The sequence below is a fragment of the Oncorhynchus mykiss genome, chromosome 15 (assembly GCF_057628025.1).
Source record: "Oncorhynchus mykiss isolate SJ-2025 chromosome 15, ASM5762802v1, whole genome shotgun sequence".
In the NCBI taxonomy this organism is placed as follows: Eukaryota; Metazoa; Chordata; class Actinopteri; order Salmoniformes; family Salmonidae; genus Oncorhynchus; species Oncorhynchus mykiss.
Genome location: NC_143036.1, coordinates 79,056,230 through 79,082,387, shown reverse-complemented (window position 1 = coordinate 79,082,387; position 26,158 = coordinate 79,056,230). Strand labels below are relative to the sequence as shown.

The 26,158-nt window shown below is 44.8% G+C and overlaps 1 protein-coding gene across 1 annotated transcript; it reads right to left on the bottom strand.

Moving 5' to 3' along the window:
* Nucleotides 1-1,280: 1,280 nt before the first annotated feature.
* On the bottom strand, nt 1,281-23,930 carry helb (DNA helicase B). Its single transcript, XM_090201293.1, has 14 exons — nt 23,617-23,930; nt 22,482-22,841; nt 20,311-20,543; nt 19,470-19,688; nt 18,488-19,330; nt 16,944-17,121; nt 13,745-13,886; nt 13,320-13,465; nt 13,157-13,241; nt 12,044-12,103; nt 10,334-10,619; nt 10,067-10,225; nt 9,146-9,910; nt 1,281-4,735 (listed from the first exon to the last, which is right to left on the bottom strand). The coding sequence occupies exons 1-14, from the start codon at nt 23,828-23,830 to the stop codon at nt 4,622-4,624; spliced, it is 3,804 nt and encodes a 1,267-aa protein (XP_090057419.1). The 5' UTR covers nt 23,831-23,930; the 3' UTR covers nt 1,281-4,621.
* Nucleotides 23,931-26,158: the final 2,228 nt, after the last annotated feature.

Sequence of the window (26,158 nt, the reverse complement as noted above, 5' to 3'; positions counted from 1 at the left end):
AAATATCAACTAATATGCTAATCTGTGTGATACTGGCTTTGTTTAAAGTATGTTTATGTACGGTTCATTGTTTTTCTGAGGTTTGCCCCCCCCCCCACCCCCCCAAAAGGCTTCAAATAATAACAAAGAATTTGTAATATAGAAAATGACACTTGTTTGATGATGATGATGAGAGATGTATGTTGAAGGGCCCAGTGTAATGTCTTACCCTATAATGGTAAGGCAACAAGGTTACGGCAACAAGATGTATGTTGAAGGGCCCAGTGTAATGCCTTACCCTATAATGGTAAGGCAACAAGATGTAATTCCAGTAGATTTTCACTTCATAAAAAAACAAACTGACACCAGGAAAAAAGAGGTGTCTGTTCAAAAGCAGGCTGACCTGTGACGAAACAGACGTTCCCGAACCGTGTACTTCATGTAAACCAGTGGCTTTTTTCTGGATGAGTGATGTCACCTCTGTCTTCAGTGCTTACAGAACTAGATCAGACTTGAAATGGGGGAAAAAAAATCCCATTCTATGATTTCTATGGTCTCACTATTTTGTTGTTGTTGTGTGGAAATGGCTCACGTACGACAGCATTATCCCTCCCACTATATAACCAACCACTCGATCTCTTATTTAGACAACGATCTCGCTCTCCATCTCTCTCACTTGCGCCATAGAGACTGTTGGAAAAGCCACGTCGTCTCAAATGTTCACTTTCAAGTGCTGTATTTATACATGGACAACTCCCAACACACTGGATACTTAACTACTGAAAATGGCTGACATCTCAGCTACTGAAATGGCTGCCATCAAATGCACTGGATACTCAGCTACTGAAATGACTGACATCTCAGCTACTGAAAATGACTGACATCTCAGCTACTGAAAATGACTGACATCTCAGCTACTGGCAATGACTACACACAGTTCAACCGTAGTAGCCCAACAGTAATAATTGACTACTTCCAGTCACTGCTACTATTGTTGTCTTTTAAAAAGAGTTCAGTTGAATCTCAAGCCATTCGCTGTGTCAAAAAAACAAAAAACAGTGGTTTATTTAACCACAGATACAGTTCATTGCAGACATTTGCACCTTAGGTTTCTTTACAATTCACCTCAACGCTACAGAGAACAAGCTTTTGGACTTATGCAGACGAAGCCTTTGAGTTAAATAGCTCAGGTGGAGTGGTCATTTTTCTGTTCTTAATACTGGAGTACACACTGCCAATTACCATAGTGGGGTCAACCATCATTCAATGTATGATACAGTTAAAGAAACTCACTGTTTAAGTCCCTGAAAAATTGTATTTTTATTTCTAATGGACCGGTATTATGACCTGTAAAAGTATTTTTGTACAAATTTAATACTTTGGTAGCATGATATTTATCGTCTATGTATAACTTTGGGAATTCCTCCAGCTGTAAACCTTTGTATGGCCGAGAAAAGAGAAACAATAAAAAAAGATTTACAGAGTGGAAAAATAAACAACATGGCTGAGGTGATTTACAGAGTGGAAAAATAAACAACATGGCTGAGGTGATTTACAGAGTGGAAAAATAAACAACATGGCTGAGGTGATTTACAGAGTGGAAAAATAAACAACATGGCTGAGGTGATTTACAGAGTGGAAAAATAACAACATGGCTGAGGTGATTTACAGAGTGGAAAAATAAACAACATGGCTGAGGTGATTTACAGAGTGGAAAAATAAACAACATGGCTGAGGTGATTTACAGAGTGGAAAAATAAACAACATGGCTGAGGTGATTTACAGAGTGGAAAAATAACAACATGGCTGAGGTGATTTACAGAGTGGAAAAATAAACAACATGGCTGAGGTGATTTACAGAGTGGAAAAATAAACAACATGGCTGAGGTGATTTACAGAGTGGAAAAATAACAACATGGCTGAGGTGATTTACAGAGTGGAAAAATAAACAACATGGCTGAGGTGATTTACAGAGTGGAAAAATAACAACATGGCTGAGGTGATTTACAGAGTGGAAAAATAAACAACATGGCTGAGGTGATTTACAGAGTGGAAAAATAACAACATGGCTGAGGTGATTTACAGAGTGGGAAAATAAACAACATGGCTGAGGTGATTTACAGAGTGGAAAAATAAACAACATGGCTGAGGTGATTTACAGAGTGGAAAAATAACATGGCTGAGGTGATTTACAGAGTGGGAACAATAAACAACATGGCTGAGGTGATTTACAGAGTGGAACAATAACAACAACATGGCTGAGGTGATTTACAGAGTGGAAAAATAAACAACATGGCTGAGGTGATTTACAGAGTGGAAAAATAAACAACATGGCTGAGGTGATTTACAGAGTGGAAAAATAAACAACATGGCTGAGGTGATTTACAGAGTGGAAAAATAAACAACATGGCTGAGGTGATTTACAGAGTGGAAAAATAAACAACATGGCTGAGGTGATTTACAGAGTGGAAAAATAAACAACATGGCTGAGGTGATTTACAGAGTGGAAAAATAAACAACATGGCTGAGGTGATTTACAGAGTGGAAAAATAAACAACATGGCTGAGGTGATTTACAGAGTGGAAAAATAAACAACATGGCTGAGGTGATTTACAGAGTGGAAAAATAAACAACATGGCTGAGGTGATTTACAGAGTGGAAAAATAAACAACATGGCTGAGGTGACTTACAGAGTGGAAAAATAAACAACATGGCTGAGGTGATTTACAGAGTGGAAAAATAACAACATGGCTGATTTGATTTAGAGTGGAAAAAACAACATGCCTGAGATGATTGCAAACAAACTGATGAAATGATCACAATCTCATCTGAGGCACTTGATCAATAAAATGAAACAAGCCCAGATTGTAATTAAAACATTTAAAATAAACATAGTAATGCAGAGTTTCCTGTCTAATGATGGCGCCGGACCGCTATCCGACCACAAGGCGCCACAGAGGGAAATGCGTACGGCCCAGTACATCACTGGGGCCGAGCTTCCTGCCATCCAGGACCTCTATACCAGGCGGTGTCAGAGGAAGGGCCTAAAAAATAGACTCCAGCCACCCCAGTCATAGACGGTTCTCTCTGCTACCGCACGGCAAGTGGTACCGGAGCATCAAGTCCAAAAGGCTCCTTAACAGCTCCCACCCAGAAGCTATAAGACTGCTGAACAGTTCATCAACTGGCCACCGGACTATTTACATTGAACCCTCCTTCCCCCCCACTACTGCTACTCATTATTATCTATGCATAGTCACTCTACCCCTACCTACCTCAATCACCTCGACTACTGCTACTCATTATTATCTATGCATAGTCACTCTACCCCTACCTACCTCAATCACCTCGACTACTGCTACTCATTATTATCTATGCATAGTCACGTTACCCCTACCTACCTCAATCACCTCGACTAACCTCTACCCCCCTACACATTGTCTCGGTACCGGTACCCCCTGTATATAACCTCACTATTTTTATTTTATTGCGTTACTTTTTAAAAAACGAGTTTATTTAGTAAATATCATTCTTAACTCTTTAATTAAAATTGCATTATTGGTTATGGGCTTGTAAGTAAGCATTTCATGGTAAGGTCTACACTTGTATTCCGTGCATGTGACGTATAAAATATGATTTGATTCAAATATCCTGGTATCAATGCAGTAGTGGCCATCAATCATAAGATATCCTGGTATCAATGCAGTAGTGGCCATCAATCATAAGATATCCTGGTATCAATGCTGTAGTGGCCATCAATCATAAGATATCCTGGTATCAATGCAGTAGTGGCCATCAATCATAAGATATCCTGGTATCAATGCAGTAGTGGCCATCAATCATAAGATATCCTGGTATCAATGCAGTAGTGGCCATCAATCATAAGATATCCTGGTATCAATGCAGTAGTGGCCATCAATCATAAGATATCCTGGTATCAATGCAGTAGTGGCCATCAATCATAAGATATCCTGGTATCAATGCAGTAGTGGCCATCAATCATAAGATATCCTGGTATCAATGCAGTAGTGGCCATCAATCATAAGATATCCTGGTATCAATGCAGTAGTGGCCATCAATCATAAGATATCCTGGTATCAATGCAGTAGTGGCCATCAATCATAAGATATCCTGGTATCAATGCAGTAGTGGCCATCAATCATAAGATATCCTGGTATCAATGCTGTAGTGGCCATCAATCATAAGATATCCTGGTATCAATGCTGTAGTGGCCATCAATCATAAGATATCCTGGTATCAATGGAGTAGTGGCCATCAATCATAAGATATCCTGGTATCAATGCAGTAGTGGCCATCAATCATAAGATATCCTGGTATCAATGCAGTAGTGGCCATCAATCATAAGATATCCTGGTATCAATGCTGTAGTGGCCATCAATCATAAGATATCCTGGTATCAATGGAGTAGTGGCCATCAATCATAAGATATCCTGGTATCAATGCAGTAGTGGCCATCAATCATAAGATATCCTGGTATCAATGCAGTAGTGGCCATCAATCATAAGATATCCTGGTATCAATGGAGTAGTGGCCATCAATCATAAGATATCCTGGTATCAATGCAGTAGTGGCCATCAATCATAAGATATCCTGGTATCAATGGGTCAGGGAGAGAAGACGTTCAGTCCTGATCGGAGGGGGGACCTTGGAAAAGCCGTTTGCCGTGGGAGGTGCGCGTGCAGAGGGCGAGCTGCTGCAGTCTGGAACAGCCCAGCGGTGATTCGAATGGCTCCACCTACACAGATGACACAACAACAAGATGGAGTCAGAGAAACGTGATAACTCTTCCCAACTGACTCTCTTAGAATAACTACCTCAGCCACTTCTACTAAAATAACCCCTCCTCCTCCTCACCTCAACCACTTCTACTAAAATAACCCCTCCTCCTCCTCCTCCTCACCTCAACCACTTCTACTAAAATAACCCCTCCTCCTCCTCACCTCAACCACTTCTACTAAAATAACCCCTCCTCCTCCTCACCTCAACCACTTCTACTAAAATAACCCCTCCTCCTCCTCCTCACCTCAACCACTTCTACTAAAATAACCCCTCCTCCTCACCTCAACCACTTCTACTAAAATAACCCCTCCTCCTCACCTCAACCACTTCTACTAAAATAACCCCTCCTCCTCCTCACCTCAACCACTTCTACTAAAATAACCCCTCCTCCTCCTCCTCACCTCAACCACTTCTACTAAAATAACCCCTCCCCCTCCTCCTCACCTCAACCACTTCTACTAAAATAACCCCTCCTCCTCACCTCAACCACTTCTACTAAAATAACCCCTCCTCCTCCACACCTCACCTCAACCACTTCTACTAAAATAACCCCTCCTCCTCCTCCTCACCTCAACCACTTCTACTAAAATAACCCCTCCTCCTCCTCCTCACCTCAACTACTTCTACTAAAATAACCCCTCCTCCTCCACACCTCAACCACTTCTACTAAAATAACCCCTCCTCCTCCTCCTCCTCACCTCAACCACTTCTAAAATAACCCCTCCTCCTCCTCCTCCACACCTCAACCACTTCTAAAATAACCCCTCCTCCTCCTCCACACCTCAACCACTTCTACTAAAATAACCCCTCCTCCTCCTCCACACCTCAACCACTTCTACTAAAATAACCCCTCCTCCCCACCTCAACCTCTTCTACTAAAATAACCCCTCCTCCTCCTCCTCCACTTCTAAAATAACCCCTCCTCCTCCTCCACACCTCAACCACTTCTAAAATAACCCCTCCTCCTCCTCCTCCACACCTCAACCACTTCTACTAAAATAACCCCTCCTCCTCCTCCTCCACACCTCAACCACTTCTACTAAAATAACCCCTCCTCCTCACCTCAACCACTTCTACTAAAATAACCCCTCCTCCTCCCCACCTCAACCACTTCTACTAAAATAACCCCTCCTCCTCCTCCTCCTCACCTCAACTACTTCTACTAAAATAACCCCTCCTCCTCACCTCAACCACTTCTACTAAAATAACCCCTCCTCCTCCTCACCTCAACCACTTCTACTAAAATAACCCCTCCTCCTCCCCACCTCAACCACTTCTACTAAAATAACCCCTCCTCCTCCTCCACACCTCAACCACTTCTACTAAAATAACCCTCCTCCTCCACACCTCAACCACTTCTACTAAAATAACCCCTCCTCCTCCCCACCTCAACCACTTCTACTAAAATAACCCCTCCTCCTCACCTCAACCTCTTCTACTAAAATAACCCGTCCTCCTCCTCCTCACCTCAACCACTTCTACTAAAATAACCCCTCCTCCTCCACACCTCAACCACTTCTACTAAAATAACCCCTCCTCCTCCTCCTCCCCACCTCAACCACTTCTACTAAAATAACCCCTCCTCCTCACCTCAACCACTTCTACTAAAATAACCCCTCCTCCTCCACACCTCAACCACTTATACTAAAATAACCCCTCCTCCTCCTCCTTCACACCTCAACCACTTCTACTAAAATAACCCCTCCTCCCCACCTCAGCCACTTCTACTAAAATAACCCCTCCTCCTCCTCCTCCCCACCTCAGCCACTTCTACTAAAATAACCCCTCCTCCTCCTCACCTCAACCACTTCTACTAAAATAACCCCTCCTCCTCACCTCAACCTCTTCTACTAAAATAACCCCTCCTCCTCCTCCTCCTCCTCACCTCAACCACTTCTACTAAAATAACCCCTCCTCCTCCACTTCTACTAAAATAACCCCTCCTCCTCCTCCTCCTCCCCACCTCAACCACTTCTACTAAAATAACCCCTCCTCATCACCTCAACCACTTCTACTAAAATAACCCCTCCTCCTCCACACCTCAACCACTTATACTAAAATAACCCCTCCTCCTCCTCCTCCACACCTCAACCACTTCTACTAAAATAACCCCTCCTCCTCCTCCTCCCCACCTCAGCCACTTCTACTAAAATAACCCCTCCTCCTCCTCCTCCCCACCTCAGCCACTTCTACTAAAATAACCCCTCCTCCTCCTCACCTCAACCACTTCTACTAAAATAACCCCTCCTCCTCACCTCAACCTCTTCTACTAAAATAACCCCTCCTCCTCCTCCTCCTCCTCACCTCAACCACTTCTACTAAAATAACCCCTCCTCCTCCTCTTCCACACCTCAACCACTTCTACTAAAATAACCCCTCCTCCTCCTCCTCCCCACCTCAACCACTTCTACTAAAATAACCCCTCCTCCTCACCTCAACCTCTTCTACTAAAATAACCCCTCCTCCTCCACACCTCACCTCAACCACTTCTACTAAAATAACCCCTCCTCCTCCTCCTCACCTCAACCACTTCTACTAAAATAACCCCTCCTCCTCCTCCACACCTCAACTACTTCTACTAAAATAACCCCTCCTCCTCCCCACCTCAACCACTTCTACTAAAATAACCCCTCCTCCTCCTCCTCCTCACCTCAACCTCTTCTACTAAAATAACCCCTCCTCCTCACCTCAACCACTTCTACTAAAATAACCCCTCCTCCTCACCTCAACCACTTCTACAAAAATAACCCCTCCTCCTCCTCACCTCAACCTCTTCTACTAAAATAACCCCTCCTCCTCACCTCAACCTCTTCTACTAAAATAACCCCTCCTCCTCCTCCTCCTCCTCACCTCAACCACTTCTACTAAAATAACCCCTCCTCCTCCTCACCTCAACCACTTCTACTAAAATAACCCCTCCTCCTCCTCACCTCAACCTCTTCTACTAAAATAACCCCTCCTCCTCACCTCAACCTCTTCTACTAAAATAACCCCTCCTCCTCCTCCTCTCAACCACTTCTACTAAAATAACCCCTCCTCACCTCAACCTCTTCTACTAAAATAACCCCTCCTCCTCCTTACCTCAACCTCTTCTACTAAAATAACCCCTCCTCCTCCTCCTCACCTCAACCACTTCTACTAAAATAACCCCTCCTCCTCCTCACCTCAACCTCTTCTACTAAAATAACCCCTCCTCCTCCTCCTCACCTCAACCACTTCTACTAAAATAACCCCTCCTCCTCACCTCAACCTCTTCTACTAAAATAACCCCTCCTCCTCACCTCAACCTCTTCTACTAAAATAACCCCTCCTCCTCCTCCTCACCTCAACCACTTCTACTAAAATAACCCCTCCTCACCTCAACCTCTTCTACTAAAATAACCCCTCCTCCTCCTCTTCTACTAAAATAACCCCTCCTCCTCCTCCTCCTCCTCACCTCATCCACTTCTACTAAAATAACCCCTCCTCCTCCTCACCTCAACCTCTTCTACTAAAATAACCCCTCCTCCTCCTCCTCCTCACCTCAACCTCTTCTACTAAAATAACCCCTCCTCCTCACCTCAACCTCTTCTACTAAAATAACCCCTCCTCCTCCTCCTCACCTCAACCTCTTCTACTAAAATAACCCCTCCTCCTCCTCCTCACCTCAACCACTTCTACTAAAATAACCCCTCCTCACCTCAACCTCTTCTACTAAAATAACCCCTCCTCACCTCAACCACTTCTACTAAAATAACCCCTCCTCCTCCTCCTCACCTCAACCACTTCTACTAAAATAACCCCTCCTCCTCCTCCTCACCTCACCTCAACCACTTCTACTAAAATAACCCCTCCTCCTCACCTCAACCACTTCTACTAAAATAACCCCTCCTCCTCCTCACCTCAACCTCTTCTACTAAAATAACCCCTCCTCCTCCTCACCTCAACCTCTTCTACTAAAATAACCCCTCCTCCTCCTCACCTCAACCTCTTCTACTAAAATAACCCCTCCTCCTCCTCCTCACCTCAACCACTTCTACTAAAATAACCCCTCCTCCTCCACACCTCAACCACTTCTACTAAAATAACCCCTCCTCCTCCTCACCTCAACCACTTCTACTAAAATAACCCCTCCTCCTCACCTCAACCTCTTCTACTAAAATAACCCCTCCTCCTCCTCCTCCTCACCTCAACCACTTCTACTAAAATAACCCCTCCTCCTCCTCCTCCTCCTCACCTCAACCACTTCTACTAAAATAACCCCTCCTCCTCCACACCACAAATATGTCTTCAGACGTGCCCTAGTCATGTGAGAAAATGTACTGCTTCCACCACAAAAAGCAACTGAAAATCTGCCTGATGAGACGCCAAGTCCTCTTTCTCTTACCTTGATCTGTTTATGAGTTACATTCTGTTTCTCACTGTCAGGACTGAGCGTCCTCTTGGAAGGGGTGCTCTCAACCCCAGACCGAGCAGCTAAATGTGAACCCTTCCCCATGTGTCCATCCTCTACAGCGCTGCTGCTAGCCTCCATCTCGATCCCTTCCTCCTCCTCCTCACACGACCCAGGCTGCTCCTGAGAGGGGTCCTCAGAGCTGCTGTTCATAGGCGACCAGGTATATGCCTGACTGAAAGTGATGTCGTCCATTAGAGAGGTGTCTGAGGCGTCTGCCTGAGGAGCTGTTGGAGGCTCATTTCTCCACAGCTTCCTGGGTAGGACCGACGTAGAGTGGGACTGGACACGATTGGCGTGAAGTGGGACTGCTACGCTGGGCGTAGAGAGGAGTCTGGGTGCTGCTATAGGGGTTTTGTAGGGGGTCCTTAGAGACCCGCTAGGTGTCTGTGAGGCCAGAGGAGTGGTCTGTGTAGGCCCGAAGCCTGGGGCTGCCCTGCGAGGTGTGCCCGGCTGGGGTTGGTTCTGGTCTGGTTGGTCCTGCCCCTCAGCCCCAGGCTGGACCAGCAGCTCTTTGACCAGGGTTCCCAGCCGGGTGTTACGTGGGATGATGCGTCTCTTGATGGCCGAGGCCATGCCCTCCCGCTTGGCTATGACATATACACGCTTCTGTCCCCGTGTCACAGCCGTGTACACGTGTTTCCACGTCTGGACGCTACCGTTACCCAGCACGTACACAATCGTCTCGGTCTCCGACCCCTGACGCACAGAGAAGGAAGGCACAGTACAACTGAAGAATTCCATCAGAGGTAAAATGTCTACTGAACTGCTTAGTTTAAATCATTCTCTCATCAGTTTATGAATGGAGACAGAGAGAATACACACACACACACACACACACACTCCCACACACACCTGGAAGGTGTGTATGGTCCTAGCCCAGGCGTGTTGCAGTTTACATTCCCTCTGCAGCTCCCTGAAGGAAACACACAGCTCCCGTCCGTCACCATCATCCAGAGTCAAGTACCTCTGCTTCCTGCTCCGCTGTGAGCCCGCCTCCTCCTCTGTCACGTCCTGTCATAGGAGGAGACACAACCCAAGAGCACGGCTCAGCCAATTAGAATTGAGCAGCTTACAGAATAGCCTAAAACACGTGTAACTATTGGTCCTCTCGTCTCTCACATGTTTAATGAAGAATATCTCTCCGTTACACAGACGCTCTTTATTCTTCTCTTTAGTTTTCATTTTGTCACCACTTCCGTCTCTCTGTGTGGCCCCGTTCCCTCTCCGTCTCTCCCCTCCGTCCAGACCAGGAAGTCTCCGCTTGGTCCTGTCCGTGTCAGATACGTAGCTGTTCTCCAAGTCCTCTTCTTCGGGAGACACTTCCTTGTTCCTGTCTGTGACGTAGCCGTTCTTTGTACAGCAGACTTTATCTCTCGGCTGGAAATCTAGTCGGTTCTTGTTGTTTCTGAGGTAAAAAGATCGACACATCAAACCCAAATTATTTATCTATCTACAGATAAGGAGGCCAGCTGGGATTTCTAACAGAAACAAACGGGATCTAGGAGACGAGGCAAGTCTCCTCTGCCTCCTCACATTGCACATTCTTCCTTTTTACAACTGGTACAACAGCTCTATCTGGTGGTCCACTCATTACACAGCAGTAGAAACAATATCTCTTCTTACCCCCCCCCCCCAGTGGCAGAAACGTCATCTCTCCCTACAGCATCTCTTCCTATAGCAGTAGAAACAGCATCTCTTCCTATAGCAGTAGAATCAGCGTCTCTCCCTACAGCATCTCTTCCTATAGCAGTAGAAACAGCATCTCTCCCTACAGCATCTCTTCCTATAGCAGTAGAAACAGCATCTCTTCCTATAGCAGTAGAAACAGCATCTCTTCCTATAGCAGTAGAAACAGCATATCTTCCTATAGCAGTAGAAACAGCATCTCTTCCTAGAGCAGTAGAAACAGCATCTCTTCCTATAGCAGTAGAAACAGCATCTCTTCCTATAGCAGTAGAAACAGCATCTCTTCCTATGGCAGTAGAAACAGCATCTCTTCCTATGGCAGTAGAAACAGCATCACTTCCTATAGCAGTAGAAACAGCATCACTTCCTATAGCAGTAGAAACAGCATCTCTTCCTATAGCTGTAGAAACAGCATCTCTTCCTATAGCAGTAGAAACAGCATCACTTCCTATAGCAGTAGAAACAGCATCACTTCCTATAGCAGTAGAAACAGCATCACTTCCTATAGCAGTAGAAACAGCATCACTTCCTATAGCAGTAGAAACAGCAACTCTTCCTATTGCAGTAGAAACAGCATCACTTCCTATAGCAGTAGAAACAGCATCACTTCCTATAGCAGTAGAAACAGCATCACTTCCTATAGCAGTAGAAACAGCATCTCTTCCTATAGCAGTAGAAACAGCATCACTTCCTATAGCAGTAGAAACAGCATATCTTCCTATAGCAGTAGACACAGCATCACTTCCTATAGCAGTAGAAACAGCATCACTTCCTATAGCAGTAGAAACAGCATCACTTCCTATAGCAGTAGAAACAGCATCACTTCCTATAGCAGTAGAAACAGCATCTTCCTATAGCAGTAGAAACAGCATATCTTCCTATAGCAGTAGACACAGCATCACTTCCTATAGCAGTAGAAACAGCATCACTTCCTATAGCAGTAGAAACAGCATCACTTCCTATAGCAGTAGAAACAGCATCACTTCCTATAGCAGTAGAAACAGCAACTATTCCTATTGCAGTAGAAACAGCATCACTTCCTATAGCAGTAGAAACAGCATCACTTCCTATAGCAGTAGAAACAGCATCACTTCCTATAGCAGTAGAAACAGCATCACTTCCTATAGCAGTACAGTAACTTACTTGGTACGGTGGTCGCAGTAATGTTTGCAGCAAAGCTCATTGATCAAGACACACTCCTTCCTGAAAAACAAACAGCTACAGTTAAGATACAGGTCTTAATATAGAAAACCTCTCTACTGTCCCTGTAGTATAGAGAACCCCTCTACTGTCCCTATAGTATAGAGAACCCCTCTACTGTCCCTATAGTATAGAGAACCCCTCTACTGTCCCTATAGTATAGAGAACCCCTCTACTGTCCCTATAGTATAGAGAACCCCTCTACTGTCCCTATAGTATAGAGAACCCCTCTACTGTCCCTATAGTATAGAGAACCCCTCTACTGTCCCTATAGTATAGAGAACCCCTCTACTGTCCCTATAGTATAGAGAACCCCTCTACTGTCCCTATAGTATAGAGAACCCCTCTACTGTCCCTATAGTATCTACGGTGTAGAGAACCCCTCTACTGTCCCTATAGTATCTACGGTGTAGAGAACCCCTCTACTGTCCCTATAGTATAGAGAACCCCTCTACTGTCCCTATAGTATAGAGAACCCCTCTACTGTCCCTATAGTATAGAGAACCCCTCTACTGTCCCTATAGTATAGAGAACCCCTCTACTGTCCCTATAGTATAGAGAACCCCTCTACTGTCCCTATAGTATAGAGAACCCCTCTACTGTCCCTATAGTATAGAGAACCCCTCTACTGTCCCTATAGTATAGAGAACCCCTCTACTGTCCCTATAGTATCGATGGTATAGAGAATCCCTCTACTGTCCCTATAATATGAATGGTATAGAGAATCCCTCTACTGTCCCTATAGTATAGATAACCCCTCTACTGTCCCTATAGTATAGATAACCCCTCTACTGTCCCTATAGCATAGATAACCCCTCTACTGTCCCTATAGTATCTACGGTGTAGATAACCCCTCTACTGTCCCTATAGCATAGAGAACCCCTCTACTGTCCCTATAGTATCTACGGTGTAGAGAACCCCTCTACTGTCCCTATAGTATAGAGAATCCCTCTTCTGTCCCTATAGTATAGAGAACCCCTCTACTGTCCCTATAGTATCTACGGTGTAGATAACCTCTACATGTCTGACCACTCTACTGTGTAATGCGTGTCTTACCGTCTGAAGGCAATGAACTGTGACGTGGCGTCATTCCTCAGTCCTGGAGCAGCTTTCAATAGTAGTTCGATAGCCACCTGAAGGTCTGAAAAACAACATCACATTGTGTTGCATTATATTGGTAGTGTTCTGTGTTTTCAGATGGAGTCCACGGTGTACTCACCATAGTCAGAGTTAGAGTCGGTGTTGGGCAGCAGGATGAGGATGAACCTCTTGTCTTCAGAGGGCATGGTGTAACTTCCATTCAGATCCAAGATGGCGTCGTAGTGGAGCGGTCTGAAACTACGATTCATCCCCATCTCTGCAATTCTGATTTTTTTTAAAAGGACAGACGCAGGATTTTTATTTTCTCATGGACGGTCATGGCATCAGGACATGACAAAAACAATCTTACAGAATTAGCCATTTCTAAAAAAAATCAAGAAAATTAGTTTAATATATCTGAATTTGCAAAGTTGTATCTAAAGTTTATTCTATCTACATACTGAATTAATTCATGGTTCTTTTTATTTTATATTATCAAATAGTCACTGTGGTATTTTTACGTTTGTGTGGAAACTAAAAGACAAAAACCAATGTCATATTTACTGTCCGGCGTTGTTGACGATGAGTTGAGACTCAGCTCTGTGATTGGTCCTCATCTCGATGGCCCAATGGGCTCGGCCCAGACTGTGGAACAGGTCGTACAAGGTGTTTCCTGGCTGGATACTGGGCAGCTGACGCACATCACCTAGACAAACAGGCAGACTGTGGAACAGGCCATACAAGGTGTTTCCTGGCTGGATACTGGGCAGCTGACGCACATCACCTAGACAAACAGGCAGACTGTGGAACAGGCCATACAAGGTGTTTCCTGGCTGGATACTGGGCAGCTGACGCACATCACCTAGACAAACAGTCAGACTGTGGAACAGGCCATTCTTCCTGACGGGCTGCCCCCAGGTGGTGAAGGTAAGGAAACAACATTTCCACTTTGCTGACCCTCAACACTGGGGCCCCACAGGGGTGCGTGCTCAGCCCTTTCCTGTACTCCCTGTTCACCCATGACTGAGTGGCCATGCACGCCTCCAACTCGATCATCAAGTTTGCAGACGACACAACAGTAGTGGGCTGGATCACCACCAACAACGAGACAGCCTACAGGGAGGAGGTGAGGGCTCTCAGAGTGTGGTGTCAGGAAAACAACCTCTCACTCAACGTCAACAAAACAAAGGAGATGATCGTGGACTTCAGGAAACAGCAGAGGGAGCACCCACCTATCCACATCGAAAGGACAGCAGTGGTGAAGGTGGAAAGTTAAGTTCCTCGGCGTACACATCACAGACAAACTGAAATGGTGCACCCACACAGACAATGTGGTGAAGAAGGCGCAGCAGCGCCTCTTCAACCTCAGGAGGCTGAAAACAAATGTGGCTTGTCACCTAAAACCCTGACAAAACTTTAAAAGATGCACAATTGAGAGCATCCTGTCGGGCTGTATCACTGCCAGGTACAGTAACTGCACCGCCCTCAACCGCAAGGCACAACACATCCCCTGCCCTCCAGGACACCTACACCACCCGGTGTCACAGGAAGGCCAAAAGGATTATCATGAACAATAACCACCTGAGCCACTGCCTGTTCACCCCGCTATCATCCAGAAGGCGAGGTCAGTACAGGTGCATCAAAGCAGGGACCGAGAGACTGAAAAAAAAGCTTATCTCAAGGCCATCAGACTGTTAAACAGCCACCACTAACTCAGAGGCTGCTGCCTACATACAGACTCAAATCTCTAGCCACTTTAATAAATGGATCACTAGTCACTTTAATAATGTTTACATATCTTACATTACTCATATGTACAGTTGAAGTCGGAAGTTTACATACACCTTAGCCAATTACATTTAAACTCAAGTTTTTCACAAATTCACAAAACATTTAATCCTAGTAAAATGTCCCTGTTTTTGGTCAGTTAGGATCAACACTATTTTAAGAACGTGAAATGTCAGAATAATAGTAGAGAGAATGATTTATTTCAGCTTTTATTTTACTTTCATCACTGTCACGTAGAGTAGGCCAGAAGGCTAAACTGGATAACCTAACCTCTATCAAAATAAAAAGATGGCGGAGCCGCAAAAGTTCTTCTGTGCAAAAGGTGTTTATTTACAAGTGATTCCGGAATTATCAGTGGGTCAGAAGTTTACAGACACTCAATAAGTATTTAATTAGTATTTGGTAGCATAGACTTTAAACGGTTTAACTTGGGCATCTATTTTGTGAAGTGCACCAGTCCCTCCTGCAGCAAAGCACCCCCACAACATGATGCTGCCACCCCCGTGCTTCACGGTTGGGATGGTGTTCTTCGGCTAGCAAGCCTCCCCCTTTTTCCTCCAAACATAACGACGGTCATTATGGCCAAACAGTTCTATTTTTTGTTTCATCAGACCAGAGGACATTTCTCCAAAAAAGTACAATCTTTGTCCCCATTTGCAAACAGTAGTTTGGCTTTTTTTATGGCGGTTTTGGAGCAGTGGCGGCTTCCTTTCTGAGCGGCCTTCCAGGTTATGTTGATAAAGGACTTGTTTTTACTGTGGATATAGATACTTTGTACCTGTTTCCTCCAGCATCTTCACAGGGTCCTTTGCTGTTGTTCTGGGATTGATTTGCACTTTTCACACCAAAGTACGTTCATCTCTAGGAGACAGAATGCATCTCCTTCCTGAGCAGTATGATGGCTGCGTGGTCCCATGGTGTTTATACTTGTGTACTATTGTTTGTACAGATGAACGTGGAACCTTCAGGCGTTTGGAAATTGCTCCCAAGGATGAACTAGACTTGTGGAGGTCTACAATTTATTTTCTGAGGTCTTGGCTGATTTCCCCATGATGTCAAGCAAAGAGGCACTGAGTTTGAAGGTAGGCCTTGAAATACATCCACAGGTACACCTCCAATTGACTCAAATGATGTCAATTAGCCTATCAGAAGCTTCTAAAGCCAAAACATAATTTTCTGGAATTTTCCAAGCTATTTAAAGGCACAGTCAAATTATTGTTTTTAAACTTCTGACCCACTGGAATTGTGATACAGAGAATTATAAGTGAAATAATCTGTCTGTAAACAATTGTTGTCCTAACCGACTTGCCAAAACTATAGTTTGTTAACAAGAAATGTGTGGAGTGGTTGAAAAACGAGTTTTAATGACTCCAACCTAAGTGTATGTAAACTTCAACTGTATTTTATACCATCTATTGCATCATGTTATCGCTCCTCCATATATGTACATAATCTCATTCCATCCCTATAGAAGGTAGTTGTTGGGGAATTGTTAGATTACTTGTTAGATATTACTGCACTGTCGGAACTAGAAGCACAAGCATGTCGCTACACTCGCATTAACATCTGCTAACCATGATGATTAAAAACATTTGATTTGATTTTGATTTGACAAGGAGTTGGCCGGCTGGATAGTGGTCAGCTGACAGACAAACAGCCAACCCTTAAGTCCTAGCAGGGTTATTAAGCAGTGTAGTCTAATGTCATTCAGATAATGGAGGAGTTTATTGGGATACAAGGTGATTTGTAGATCAGTGATTCCGAGCAGTCTAGTGGACCACATCGTGTTTCCCTTGTGTAGGACAGGAAGTCCATTGTATAGGACAGGAAGTCTTCACCTTACCTAACTCTGTTCCACCTTCACCCCCCCCCACACACACACACACACACACACACACACACACACACGTGTTGGCATCACACTTTACATGTCGAACATGTACAGCTTAAACCTGAACTTAAAAAACGAACGTACCCAAGATGACGAACTTCCTGAGCTGTGCGTGTTTGGTGAGCATGGTGAGGACGGAGTGGAGGAGCTGAACACACACCAGACTGCCCTCGTCCACCACCAACACGCGCACAGACGCAAACTTCCACTCCTCAGGAGCCCCGTTGGGGTCTTTCTTGGCCTGCATGAAACTCCACACTACCTGAGAGGGAGGGGTGACGGGGAAGAGTGAACAGGAGGGAGGGGTGACGGGGAAGAGTGAACAGGAGGGAGGGGTGACGGGGAAGAGTGAACAGGAGGGAGGGGTGACGGGGAAGAGTGAACAGGAGGGAGGGGTGACGGGGAAGAGTGAACAGGAGGGAGGGGTGACGGGGAAGAGTGAACAGGAGGGAGGGGTTAGGTATCTGTGACCTCTGGAAGTGGCACTATGTACAGTCGTGGTCAAAAGTTTTGAGAATTACACAAATATTAATTTCCACAAAGTTTGCTGCTTCAGTGTCTTTAGATATTTTTGTCAGATGTTACTATGGAATACTGAAGTATAATTACAAGCATTTCATAAGTGTCAAAGGCTTTTATTGACAATTACATGAAGTTGATACAAAGAGTCAATATTTGCAGTGTTGACCCTTCTTTTTCAAGACCTCTGCAATCCGCCCTGGCTTGCTGTCAATTAACTTCTGGGCCACATCCTGACTGATGGCAGACCATTCTTGCATAATCAATGCTTGGAGTTTGTCAGAATTTGTGGGTTTTTGTTTGTCCACCCGCCTCTTGAGGATTGACTCGATAAATGATTGAGTCGATAAATGGTTGATTTAGGTGCAATCTTACTGGCAATAATATCTTTGCCTGTGAAGCCCTTTTTGTGCAAAGCAATAATGACGGCACGTGTTTCCTTGCAGGTAACCATGGTTGACAGAGGAAGAACAATGATTCCAAGCACCACCCTCCTTTTGAAGCTTCCAGTCTGTTATTCGACCTCAATCAGCATGACAGAGTGATCTCCAGTCTTGTCAACACTCACACCTGTGTTAACGAGAGAATCACTGACATGACAGCTGGTCCTTTTGTGGCAGGGCTGAAATGCAGTGGAAATGTTTTTTGGGGGATTCAGTTCATTTGCATGGCAAAGAGGGACTTCGCAATTAATTGCAATTCATCTGATCACTCTTCATAACATTCTAGAGTATATGCAAATTGCCATCATACAAACTGAGGCAGGAGACTTTGTAAAAATTAATATTTGTGTCATTCTCAAAACTTTTGGCCACGACTGTGGCCGCTTATAGAAAACAAGTGGAAAACTTGACCTACAAATTACACAAATAATCCTTTGTAAACCATGAAAATGATAAAACATTTCAGCCGTTTATTTTGGTCTCACCGAAACCTTTCTATTACAGAGACAAAGCCTGCATGGACAGAGAATGTGACTTCTAGCTTTACCCAGGCTAATGTTTGCCATTCAGAAACCTGTTCTGACTATCTGCTATTAGCCGGGTACAGAACTGGGTCAGAACCATTCTAGAAGTCATTCTAAGGGCAGAACTGTCTCCTGTACCAACCTGGTGCAGGGTGTAGGCCTTGAAGCAGGTCCTCTTGGTGAGCAGAGACGCAGCTCTCCCTGTGGGTGCTGTTAGTAACACCTCGTCCTCTCCCTGTAAAACCCACGACGACGACGACTTCTTCTTCTCGTCCTTTACCTCCCCCTCTAACTGAGAGAGGAGACTCTTCGACAGGGCTTCTTCCTCCCACGCATCGGCTTCCTCCCACGCCTCAGACCCCAAGGAGTCATTTTCAAAGTCCCAGCATGCCTTCCTGACCTCCTTCTCTGGGCTCTGCTGCAAGGCGGCCTTGAACACCAGACTCACCACCGTTGTCTTACCACAGCCCCCCTTACCGCTGATCACCGTCACTGGATTGAAGCAGATCATCTCTGCTGCACGTACCTGGTCTGGGTCTAAATCTACTGGAGGAGGGCCCTGGTCTGGGTCTAAATCTACTGGAGGGCCCTGGTCTGTAGGGGCTGGTTCAGGTTTGATGTGGTCTGGGACAGAGTATCCGCTGGCTGTTCTAACAGCAGCACTAGTACGGTCGGTCTCTGCAGCGCTGCCATCCATATCACACCTTTCATTCAGCTCATCAGCCTTCCGCTCTGCGTCGGAGTCCACTTCACCTTGATCCTCCCTACTCCCTCCATCCCCTCCCGTCTTCCTCAGCCTCTCCAGAGCTGAAGCAGTCAGCACCTCTATGACATCCAGAGGTATAACCCAGGGCTCTTCCTGCACCAGACAGCGTAGGCACTCAGCTATCCCAGTCTCATAAGAATGCAGGTTCTGCAGCGCCACCTTCTGGCGATCCCGTACCACGACGCCCAGCTCTTTGAGGAAGTGGACTGCGTCCCACACCTGAATGAAAGAACGAAGCGAATTAACTACATTTGAAAATTCAAAATAAATACATATGGAGCTGCCTCAGCCAAACGAACCAACAAACAATACATGAAACACAAAGTGGACAGACGGATTTATTCTGTGTTCCTCGTACCTCCACCTCCATCACGGAGCTACACCCTCTCCTGACCTCGTCACACAGGGTGGGGAGCTCCGTGTAGGTACTGCCCGTCCTGCAGCAGTGGTTCTTCAGAGAGTCGTAGACTCGCAGGGCGTTACGCTGCTTCAGAGGGATCTCTTGGAAGAGTTTACACTCATGGAAGGATCTCAGCTGAGCCTCGCAATGGACCACCTTCAACTCCTTGTACATAACCTAGAGAGAGAGGGGAGTAGGGGAGAGAGGGAGGGGGGAGTAGGGGAGAGAGGGGGAGTAGGGGAGAGGAGGGGAGAGGGAGGAGAGGGGAGAGAAAGGGAAAGAGGGGAGTAGGGGGGAGGGAGGAGAGGGGAGAGAAAGGGAGGGAGGGGGGAGAGGGGAGTAGGGGGAGGGAGGAGAGGGGAGAGGGAGGAGAGGGGAGAGAAAGGGAGGGAGGAGAGGGGAGAGAAAGGGAGGGAGGAGAGGGGAGAGAAAGGGAGGGGGAGTAGGGGAGAGGGAGGAGAGGGGAGAGAGGGAGAGGGGAGTAGGGGGGAGAGAGGGAGAGGGGAGTAGGGGGGAGAGAGGGAGAGGGGAGTAGGGGGGAGAGAGGGAGAGGGGAGTAGGGGGGAGGGAGGAGAGGGGAGATAAAGGGAGGGAGGGGGGAGAGAGGAAAAGTGAGAAGCGATTACTCAAGATAATTAATTATTTTCTTATTTGAGTTCATGTCAAAGCGTGCATGGCAGATTGGAGGGATGCGATGTGATACTTCACTGCTGGATTGGTCCGATCGAAGACTACAGAAACTGTTGACAAAGTATGTTAACCAACCACAGTCCACAACCAGCCAGGAGGTTACGCTTACATAGTTAAAGCCCAGCTTCCAGACGTCCGTCTTGATCATCTCCTCTATTTTGGCCAGCAAGCTGAGATCCTCCTCTTCCTCCTCCTCTATCTGTGTAGCACCCTGTGCCGCAGGATGTTTTTGGCTTTTCTTTCCCCGACTCAGGAGCTCTGTGAAGCGCCCTGGCAGTAGGGTAGGCAGGTATCTCATCACATGGGGGTACAGAGAGGCAGCAGTCACGCGCATCCCTGCAACTGACAGACATACCGATGACATGAGCTGTGTTCCAGATACCCATACTAAATGTTAGTATACTGTAAACCAACGGTAACATTTCAGTTGAGCGCGCTACGGCTTCACACGTCTACCGGAAGCTGATGCTGTTGCTATGCAACCTATTGCTAGCTTGTTAGCGTAACAAATTACTAGCTAGACTTCGGGTGTGTTCGTAACTTCGATCTGGGAGTGCCAGAGTGCGCTCTGGGCGTTTGTAAATTCAGGGCGTTGTCAGATTCAACGGGTGTTGAGCGTTGGTAACTAACTGTGCTGCTGGTAACTAACTGTGCTGCTGGTAACTAACTGTGCTGCTGGTAACTAACTGTGCTGCTGGCAACAATTGAAATACGTTTTTTTTTTTTGCCGATATTGACCGACACATTCAACGGGTATTGAGCGTTTGTAAATTCATCAGCGAGTGCTCTGAAATCGGAGTAGATAGCCAGAGGGAATTTACGAACGCACCCCTATGACTAATAAGCATACTACATACCCAACTGGTGTCACAAATAGTATGGTTAGTATAGTATGGTATGGTATAGAATGGTATGGTATGGTTAGTATGGTATAGAATGGTATAGTATGATATGGTTAGTATGGTATAGAATGGTATAGTATGGTATAGAATGGTATAGTATGGTATGGTTAGTATGGTATAGTATGGTATGGTTAGTATGGTATAGAATGGTATAGTATGGTATGGTTAGTATGGTTAGTATGGTATGGTTAGTATGGTATAGCATGGTATGGTTAGTATGGTATAAAATGGTATAGTATGGTATGGTATAGTATGGTATGGTTAGTATGGTATGGTTAGTATGGTATAGTATGGTATGGTTAGTATGGTATATAATGGTATAGTATGGTATGGTATAGTATGGTATAGTATGGTATGGTTAGTATGGTATAAAATGGTATAGTATGGTATGGTTAGTATGGTATAGTTAGTATGGTATAGTATGGTATGGTTAGTATGGTATATAATGGTATAGTATGGTATAGTATGGTATAGTATGGTATAGTATGGTATAGTATGGTATGGTTAGTATGGTATAAAATGGTATAGTATGGTATGGTTAGTATGGTATAGTATGGTATGGTTAGTATGGTATAGTATGGTATGGTATAGTATGGTATAGTATGGTATGGTTAGTATGGTATGGTATAGTATGGTTAGTATGGTATAGTATGGTATGGTTAGTATAGTATGGTATGGTATAGTATGGTATGGTTAGTATGGTATAGTATGGTATGGTTAGTATGGTATAGAATGGTATAGTATGGTATGGTATGGTTAGTATGGTTAGTATGGTATGGTTAGTATGGTATAGTATGGTATAGAATGGTATGGTTAGTATGGTATAGAATGGTATAGTATGGTATAGTATGGTATAGTATGGTTAGTATGGTATGGTTAGTATGGTATAGTGTGGTATGGTTAGTATGGTATGGTTAGTATGGTATAGTATGGCATAGAATGGTATGGTTAGTATGGTATAGAATGGTATAGTATGGTATAGTATGGTATGGTTAGTATGGTTAGTATGGTATGGTATAGTATGGTATAGTGTGGTATGGTTAGTATGGTATGGTTAGTATGGTATAGAATGGTATGGTATGGTTAGTATGGTATAGAATGGTATGGTTAGTATGGTATAGAATGGTATGGTTAGTATGGTATAGAATGGTATGGTTAGTATGGTATAGAATGGTATGGTATGGTTAGTATGGTATAGAATGGTATGGTTAGTATGGTATAGAATGGTATAGTTAGTATGGTATGGTTAGTATGGTATAGTATAGAATGGTATGGTAGGAGTATTCGAACACAGCTATGGTCTTTACTCACAGCACTTCATATTACCAAAACACTATAGATCAGGGTCAAGATGTATCTCTCCCCCACGTCCACCTACCTGAAACAGAGACCAAGGCTTTAATCTGCTGTGCCAAAGCCCTGTGCTGCTCTCCTTCCTCAAACTCAGCCAGAACTTCCTGCAAGTTAGCAAACTCCACCTTCCTTCCCATCGGCAGCCAAGCAAAGAAGGGGACGACAAACTGTGCGTCCACGCCGCAGGCTGTGAGGAACAGAGACAGGACAGAGTGGTCCGGGTCTCCCTGGAGGTCTGAGCGAAGGCGGTAGGCAGGGTAGCCCCGTAGCACCAGCTTGCCCTTGGCAGCGCGGGTCGTGCAGGTAGCCTCCCACCACGGGTCCTTCAGACTGAACCGGCCCATTACTCTGCATCTCCTTCCAGACACGCTGTCCAGGAAATCAACTAGAACGGACATGGGATAGAAAATGAAACAATTACACAAGATAGTTAGTTATTGAGCTGACTAACGTTAGGTAGTTAGATCATCAGCATGCATTCATCGTGGTGGATTGTATGATAGTGTTTTGTGGGAGGTGGGTATAATTTGTGGGAACGTTCCAACAGGAATCTGTAACAAAAACTTGGTAAAGTACAAGGTTGGCAACAAACAACGCATACAAAAGTAGCATGATCAATTCACCTAGCTAACTAAATGCCGAACAGGCATCAACTCACCACGTAGCTTATTCTTAATGTTTGTTCGTAGGCTACCAGAGAGAGGACAGATATTTTTACGGAATAAACATGCTGAATGGAAAAAGCCCACCCTCTCTACCCGGTATCTTATTCTGCCGCTATACAACTTTGTATACGTTGTTTTGTTGGCAACCTTGTACTTTAACAAGTTTTTGGTTACAGATTCCTCCTGTTGGAACTTTCCCACAAATTATACCCACCTTTCTGTGGGTGTATTAGTGTCACCAACAAGAGATAAACCAGATTGAACAAACTATATAAATTACAGTAGACTCCTCTCTACAGTAGGAGAAATTACAATCAATACAAGCTCGACCGACAAGAGTGACACTGTCACTGTCCCTTTACACCGAATGATTGGCAACTTGCTTGTTAGATAAATATGCCTAATTTGTTGCAAGTGACAACCGCATTAGCTAGTTAGGTTAACTTCTACATGTGCATTTATCAAAGCTATGATGATCTGTCAACGACCACTCACCTTCGTTTCGGCCCGGTACGGAGGAATTAAACACATGTCCTCCTGAACTAACGCTGTCCATCTCTTTCATATCCAGAAAATCCGGCTGTGCATCTTCTTCCTCCTCATCATCTTCCCAATCAGAGTCGTCATTTTCGGAGTTTTTAACCTTCTTTTCGGGTAAAATGTAACCAACTAGGATTCTGTCACCAAGAGGACACCCCGACTGTGACATTTCTGTTTTGTTTTGCTTATTTCGCGCGTCAATTGAATTTGACAGCTGACATAAAAACAAGGAAGTGGCAAAGCGGAAGTGCTTTTGCCTTTTTTCCGAGGCAACCTAAAAACTATCGTGTGACCGCCACCTACCGGCTTGGAGGGGTAAGGTGCAGTTTGATGAGTCTCATCTGGTTATAATTAGTCTTACCAGATACCACAACATCGTATTTTAAATCATGAATGCCGTTATAGTTGTGCATTACAGTGAAAGCGGACTATAGTTTGTTTACCTACAAATAATTCAAACGAATTCATCCCACATTGTCAATCTTATTTTATTAATAAAAGGCATGAAAAAATGTAAAGTCATCTTACAAAACATAAGTAAAGGGATAGTTGACCCAAATGACAAAATGACACATTGGTTTCCTTACCCTGTCAGCGGCCTGTGGACAAGGTATGACAGCACTTCATGCTTTGGTTTAGTTTCCCACTGTTTCTACTCGCTAACATTTTTGCATGAACCCATCATTTTAAATTATCTTTATAAAATGTTTTTTATTATAGAAGTACTGTATAAATCATTTCCTAATTTTATAAATAAGAAATATAAAATGGAATCTGTCAGCAGATAATAAATACCTTTCTACAAGAATATATTTTTTAGCATAATTCACTGACAACGAAGGACATAGATTGCTTTCATTCAACCATATGAACATCACGTCTCGTCACATACCAGGGCTGGATTTCCTAAAAGCATCGTAGCACTAACTTTAATTCCATTGAAACTAAATGGACGAAAGATGATCATAGTGCTACGATGCTTTTTGGGAAACCAGCCCAGATCCGTACAGTCATTTAGAGAAAGGGAGATTTGAAACCATCTACAGTATCCTGTGGCTGAGTGGCCAGGGCCAGGTCATTTAACCAGGTCCAGATCATTTAACCAGGGCCAGATCATTTAACCAGGGCCAGGTCATTTAACCAGGGCCAGGTCATTTAACCAGGGCTAGGTCATTTAACCAGGGCCAGATCATTTAACCAGGGCCAGGTCATTTAACCAAGGCCAGGTCATTTAACCAGGGCCAGGACCAGGTCATTTAACCAGGGCCACGTCATTTAACCAGGACCAGGTCATTTAACCAGGACCAGGTCATTTAACCAGGGCCAGGTCATTTAACCAGAGCCAGGACCAGGTCATTTAACCAGGGCCAGATCATTTAACCAGGGCCAGGTCATTTAACCAGGGCCAGGTCATTTAATCAGGGCCAGGACCAGGTCATTTAACCAGGGCCAGGTCATTTAACCAGGGCCAGATCATTTAACCAGGGCCAGGACCAGGTCATTTAACCAGGGCCAGGTCATTTAACCAGGGCCAGGACCAGGTCATTTAACCAGGGCCACGTCATTTAACCAGGACCAGGTCATTTAACCAGGACCAGGTCATTTAACCAGAGCCAGGACCAGGTCATTTAACCAGGGCCAGATCATTTAACCAGGACCAGGTCATTTAACCAGGACCAGGTCATTTAACCAGAGCCAGGACCAGGTCATTTAACCAGGACCAGGTCATTTAACCAGAGCCAGATCATTTAACCAGGACCAGGTCATTTAACCAGAGCCAGGTCATTTAACCAGGGCCAGATCATTTAACCAGGACCAAGTCATTTAACCAGGACCAGAAATGACTAAGTCAGATATATGGATAAGTTAACCCTCTCTCTCAGCAGGCTATGTACTGTATGCATGTGTCATTGAGAGTAGTGAAGTTGCCCTAGATGCTGGTCTGGGGTCTGTTTTGTGTTTTTAACCTCTAATGGTTAATTCAGATTAGGATTCGGGAGGGCAAGCAGATCCTAGATCAGCTTTGTCACTCCTGGGTGGTCATGGAGAGAGAGAGGAGTTCCTCTGTAGCTTTGTCACTCCTGGGTGGTCATGGAGACAGAGAGTTGTTCCTCTGTAGCTTTGTCACTCCTGGGTGGTCATGGAGACAGAGAGGAGTTCCTCTGTTCTGAGGAGGCCTCTGTTGTACAGATCAATCTTATTCATCATTCTCTGCTTGGCAGGGTTGTCCACTATACTGAGGGAAGAGAAGCTGAGGTCACCTGAAAAATAGACAGAACAATTTGAATTAAACCAGTATGTGACTCTGACTCAACATTGGCTGCTGTGTAAAGAAGAAATGATCTCTGAAATCTTAATTTTTATACAACCAGGTTCTAAAGCTAAAACAGTGTTTTTACTTGATCCTTTGACCAGACCTGGATAAACTCCAGGTCCTCGTTACAGTCTATAGGGAGTTAGTCTATAGGTAGTTAGTCTATAGGTAGTTACAGTCTAT